This window comes from Vombatus ursinus, unplaced genomic scaffold (genome assembly GCF_900497805.2).
Source record: "Vombatus ursinus unplaced genomic scaffold, bare-nosed wombat genome assembly UNPS02010454.1, whole genome shotgun sequence".
NCBI classification, from domain to species: domain Eukaryota; kingdom Metazoa; phylum Chordata; class Mammalia; order Diprotodontia; family Vombatidae; genus Vombatus; species Vombatus ursinus.
The window spans coordinates 1-5,551 of record NW_020950232.1 but is presented as its reverse complement, the minus strand read 5'-3'; the positions used below and the strand labels follow the sequence as shown (position 1 = coordinate 5,551).

General features: G+C 42.6%; 1 protein-coding gene across 2 annotated transcripts; it reads left to right on the top strand.

Annotated features, from left to right (window-relative positions):
- LOC114037523 (cathepsin L1-like) lies at positions 1–5,069 on the top strand. 2 transcript variants are annotated; one of them, XM_027854448.1, is made up of 6 exons: positions 52–75; positions 464–533; positions 3,792–3,935; positions 4,277–4,399; positions 4,496–4,648; positions 4,787–5,069. In XM_027854448.1, the coding sequence occupies exons 3-6, from the start codon at positions 3,801–3,803 to the stop codon at positions 5,048–5,050; spliced, it is 675 nt and encodes a 224-aa protein (XP_027710249.1). In that variant the 5' UTR covers positions 52–75; positions 464–533; positions 3,792–3,800; the 3' UTR covers positions 5,051–5,069. The 2 variants fall into 2 exon arrangements, with proteins under 2 accessions (XP_027710248.1, XP_027710249.1); XM_027854447.1 differs by lacking the exon at positions 464–533 and having other exon boundaries at positions 1–75.
- Positions 5,070–5,551: the final 482 nt, after the last annotated feature.

The following is a 5,551-nucleotide window of genomic DNA, read 5'->3' as shown; positions in this document are numbered from 1 at the left end:
AATCTCCCGCCCGGACCCTCAAGTTTTGTTAGAGGTCCGGCTCTCCCCAGGTCCCGCCGCTGCTGAGACGCTCAGGTGAGGGCTGGGCGAGTCGCAGCTCCCAGGTCCGAGGGAGAGGCTCGGAAAGGGGCAAAGTCCTCAGGCTCCGGGGGACCCCCGGGATGGGAAGGAGAGAAAGAGGGGGACAGAGCCCGGACTTGGGAAGGGGGATGGTTGGGGAAGAGTTTGTGCGGCTGGGTGGGCAGAGCTTGGCCAGCTCTCTGTGTGTTGTGGGTTCTTGTGTGTGTTGTGGGTTCGTGTGTGTGTGTGTTGTGGGTTCGTGTGTGTGTGTGTGTGTGTGTGTGTGTGTGTGTGTTGTGGGTTCTACCAGAACGAGGGATGGGGGGCGGTGGACTTCAGGGTGTTGTAGCCTTTCTTGAGGCCACCGTGAAACAAGGACAAATTAATAGCATCCACTTCCCAGGAAGGTTGTTAGGAAGCTCAAATCGGGGAGCATCTGTAGAGCCCTCTGCAAACCTTAAAAAGCGTTAAAGGTATGTTTGCCTTTTCTTTTTATTATCATTACTATTACGGAAGTGCAGGGAGCTGAGTCCGCTGCTTATGGAGGCTGGGGTGTGTTTTTGGCCCGCACTTAATGGGAGAGGAGATGATAGGGAGGAGGGGGCGGTGAGGAGGGTCACGTTTTGGCTTGATTTGGGGATGAGGAGGGGCCCGCCCCAGGATGACCTGTGACTTCCTTCCTGGATCTGATCTGGGACTGTTCTGCCTCCCTTTCCTGGGTTTATTCATCTCCGATGACCTGGAGCAGTTCTGGATTTCCTCTGGTTGCAAACTCTGCAGACATCCCTGGGGTGGGGGTGGGGGGCTAAGGAAGTGTAAATGTACTTGCTTGAGTATGTGTGTAAGGTTGTGCTCCAGAGGAGGAGGAAAAGATCGGGTCCCGGGGCTCGCTTGAAAGGCCCCTTACAATGCCTTGCAAATCTCCTCGCAGCTGGTGCCCCGGGGATGGGGATAGTGTTGGGAGGGGTGGCTCCTGGCCTCCAGCCAAGTCCCTTCCCCCCTGGCTAGTGGTGTTGGGGGTCCTGGCTCACATGGGCGCCTCCACGTGACCTCCTTTCCCGGATTGGAGAGGTGGAGCTTATTAGGAGAGAGTCAGGGAAGAAGTTGTTTTTGGATGCAGGAGGTTTAAATGTCCAGAGTTTTGAGTGACCTGCTTCCTGTTCCTTGTATTTGTAAAAGATGGATTTTGGCTTGCAGAGCCTTTGGATCTAAACCTGATAGGATCTGAAAGTCTGGAGGTGGCTACTTCACTCTGCTGTAGAAAAGACAGAAAAGGCTTTCCTCTTCTCCATTCCTTCTATCAGCAGCTGACTCTAAAGCCTTACCTTTAGACTCTATAGGATCAAAGATTTAGAACTGGAAGGGATCTCAAAGAAACTGAGGCCCTGGGGTGAAGTGACATGCCCATATGGTAGTAAGTGGCAGAAGCCAGGATTGAACTCAGTCACTTTGATGTCAAATCTATCTGTATTCTACTCTAGTATGTTGCTTGGTCATGGTCCTGAGAAATGGAGTTGTGTTGAGTTCTGGAGAAGGGGCATTTGGTGATTGGTTTAGAGAGAGGCTTAGACATGTTGTAATGGCTTTAAGAAAAACATTTATTCAGTACCTGTGATGTGCCAGCATTGTGCTAAGCACTGGGGTTATAAAGAGTCAAAAGACAGCCCCTGCCCTCAATAAAGCAGCAATCTGCCGACTTTTGCTAGGACACACACACCTCCATCAGGAAAAAAAAAATTTAATGAATTAAAAAATTAAAATAAGTGCTCCCCCAATGTGTTCTATAAATTATACATGCGCTACTGCTAATACACAAAAACAGAAGTTTTTTTAAAGTATCAGATAAAAATGAAATAAATACGATCCTATGGACCACAGAAACACAGGAGAATACTGGAGATTATAAGAGTAAAATGGTCACTTTAGAATGGTTTTGGCTGCTGTGTGAGGATAGGATGGAATGGAGGAAGACTTGGGGGCATGTGATGAATTAGAAGCCTATTGCAAAAATCCATTGGAGAGGTGATTAGGGCCTGAACTAGGCTTTTGTGAAGAACAAAGACAGATGCTTTGGCAATTGGATAGCTAAGTCAAGGGAGAGTTGAAGGTGAGACTGAGGTGAGAACTTGGGAAGGCCTATGGTATCCTTGACAATAATAGCTGTCATAGTTTGGAAATGGGATGGGTTGGAGGAGAAAAATAATGTAATAAAATGTGCGTATCCCACAAACTCTTACCTCATCCTGTGGGACTCACAGGGAGAGAGATAGTCTTTTACTAGTCACAGCTTCAGCTACAACTCCCTCCCTTCCCCCATTTTCCCAAATGGTGCTTCTTGGTACCAGTTTCATCATAGCTGCCTTTAGTTGGGGAACCTGAGAGAGAAGACTGAGTAAGAGATTATTAGTGTAATTGTATTACACTAGACAAGCCTTGTAGGTTGACAGGGAGTGGAACGGGTACCTCAGCTTCTGAGTTGTTAACAACAATGATAATTTCAAAAAGCTAGTGCTTTAAGGTTTCCTAAGCCCTTTGCAAATATCTCATTTTATCCTCACAACCACCCTGTGAGGTAGGTGCTGTTATTATCCCCATTTTACAAATAAAGAAACTGAGGCTAAGAGTGTTTAAGTGATTTGCCTACAACCCCACAGCAACTACTAAATGTCTGAGGCAGGATGTGAGCTCAGGTCTTCCTAACCCTAGGTCCAGCTCTCTATTCACTGTGCCACCTGCCTCTAACTCACTGTGGTCAGACCTTGGCTTCTATTTTGGGAACCACTGCCATAAAATTTAGGAGCACATTTCAGCTTCTAAAAACAGTTACAGTTTTTGAACTGGATGTCCATTTTTCTTATTTGTACTATTATTGTTAGCCCCTGATCGAGCATTGTCTCTGGTTTTAATATTGTATCAATGTCTAAACTCCCTGAAAAACTCTAGATCAGCATTACATCATTTACCCTCACTGTACCCCACCCCACATACAATACTTAGCACATAACTAAATATTGTATGAATATTTGGTGAAATAAAATTTGTTTTTCAATTGGGAAAATTTTTTTTTAATTTTTATTAATTTATTTTGATTTATCAACAATCACTTCCATAAGCTTTTTAAATTTCTCTCCCTCTCCCTTTCCTCCCTCTATCCCCCTCCAAGATGGCACACAATCTGATATAGGCTATACATATACATTCCTATTAAGCATATTTTCACATTAGTCATATTCTAAGGAAGAATTAGAACCAATAAAAGGAACCACCAGAAAGAGGAAACAAAACACAATAGAAGAAAAAAATAACAGGTAGTATGTTTCAATATGCATTCAAACTCCATAGTTCTTTCTCTGGATGTGGATAGCATTTTCCATCATGAGGCCTTTGGAGAAGTCTTAGATCTTTGCATTACTGAGAAGAGCTAAGTCTATCAAAGTTAGTCATTGCCCAACATAGCTGTTACTGTGTACAACATTCTCTTGCTTCTGCTTATTTCACTCAGCATCAATCCTACAAGTCTTTCCAGGTTTTTCTGAAGTCAGCCTGTTCATCATTTCTTATAGCACAATAGTATTCCATTATATTCATATACCACAGCTTGCTCAGCTATTCCCCAATTGATGGGTGAAGACTGTTTATTTCCCAAAAAAAACCAAGAATTAGATTTTTGGTTTGGCTTGATTTTTAATCTTACACATTTTCTATCGCTTTCTTCCATTTTTCCCCTTAAGGTTTGAAACATGAATTTGTATGTGTGTTTAGCTTGCTTGTGCTTGGGGATAGTAGCTGCACAACAAGTTGTTCCACAACTTGACCGGACTTTAGATGCTAAATGGCACCAATGGAAGTCAAAACATAGAAGGACCTATGGAGCGGTAAGCTTTAAACTACTTCTTCCCCCAACTATAATGAGTACAGCATGTCCAAGGTGGACTAATGAAATGTCCTTTCACCAGAAGCCAAAGATTATCCAGACAAGAACTTCATTTGCTCAGCATTGCTGCTTTTCTCATAGAAGTTTAGAGGCTAGGGATGTCTGTAGCATCAGAATTTGGAACTCCTTCTGGGATGGCAATATTTCAATGTGGTCACCATCCCAACTGGGTGTTAACCAAGTGATTGATAGTGGATTTGGTCTGAGGATAGTTTTACTAGTATGTGTAATAATATAAGCAGAAGCTTATTGAACCTTACATTTTTTTTTTTTTACTTTTAGAATGAAGATAATTGGAGGAGAGCAACATGGGAGAAGAATATGAGAATGATTGAAATGCACAATCGACAGTACAGCGCTGGCAAGCATAGTTTCCAGTTGGAAATGAACAAGTTTGGCGATATGGTGAGTGTGTTGTTACAATCTGATTTTAATGCTGAGTAGTCAGTTATCTTTTGCTCAAGACATACTTAATGTAAATCACCTTTCTTTTCATTTTAGACCAGTGATGAATTCAGGCAGGTGATGAATGGTTTTAGACAAAACAGATTTCAAAGGAATAAAGGAACTCTGTTTCGTGAACCTCTCCTTGTACAGACGCCCGAATCTGTAGACTGGAGAGAAAAAGGCTATGTAACTCCTGTTAAGAATCAGGTATGAAAAGTTGCTTAAGCTTGATCTGTAGATAACCCAAATAAAGCTCAGTGAAGCTTATGATTGATAAAACAATCTCTTAAAAGATGAGTAAGATTATCTTGTATACTAACCAGTACTTCCTTTGGACCTTTGCAGGGTCATTGTGGTTCTTGCTGGGCATTTAGTGCAACTGGTTCCCTGGAAGGCCAGTGGTTCCATAAAACACGCAAACTTGTTTCACTTAGTGAACAGAATTTGGTTGACTGCTCTAAGGATTATGGCAACGAAGGCTGTAATGGTGGTTTAATGGATAATGCCTTTCAATATGTGAAGAAAAATGGAGGCATTGATACAGAGCAATCATATCCCTATCAGGGAACGGTAAATATAGTTATTATATTCCCTATCATTTGGGTTTAACTATATTTGAAAGGAGAGTCTCCATTTGGGGGATGGGAGCTGAGGAAGCCTGCAAAGACTAAAGACCTATATACCCACCTTCCTAACTAAAGAAAATCTGTAACTGAATCCAAAATATATCAACACTAAAAATGAGCTGCCATCACTATGAATACAATCACCCATTGAGAGGAGATCTTAGGAAGTATATAGGCTGTATTGTCTCAGACACTGTAGAGATCATTTGGTCAGACATCTTCATTTTACAATGACTTGCTCAAGATCCCAAACATAGTAATAAGGGGCAAACTCTGGATTGGAAGCCAGGTTCCCTGAACCTAAATCCATTCTTGCCTTTGTAGCCTACCCTTGTGCCTCCCTGACACCTAGCTCCCACTAGTGCCTCCTTAGGAGCAGGGAATCAAATGACAATTGAGTCAAATTTTGCATAATAACTGCTGACATTTCTCTCATCTTTGAAGTTTACAAACATGTCATTCACTTAATCTCTTTTGATCCTCA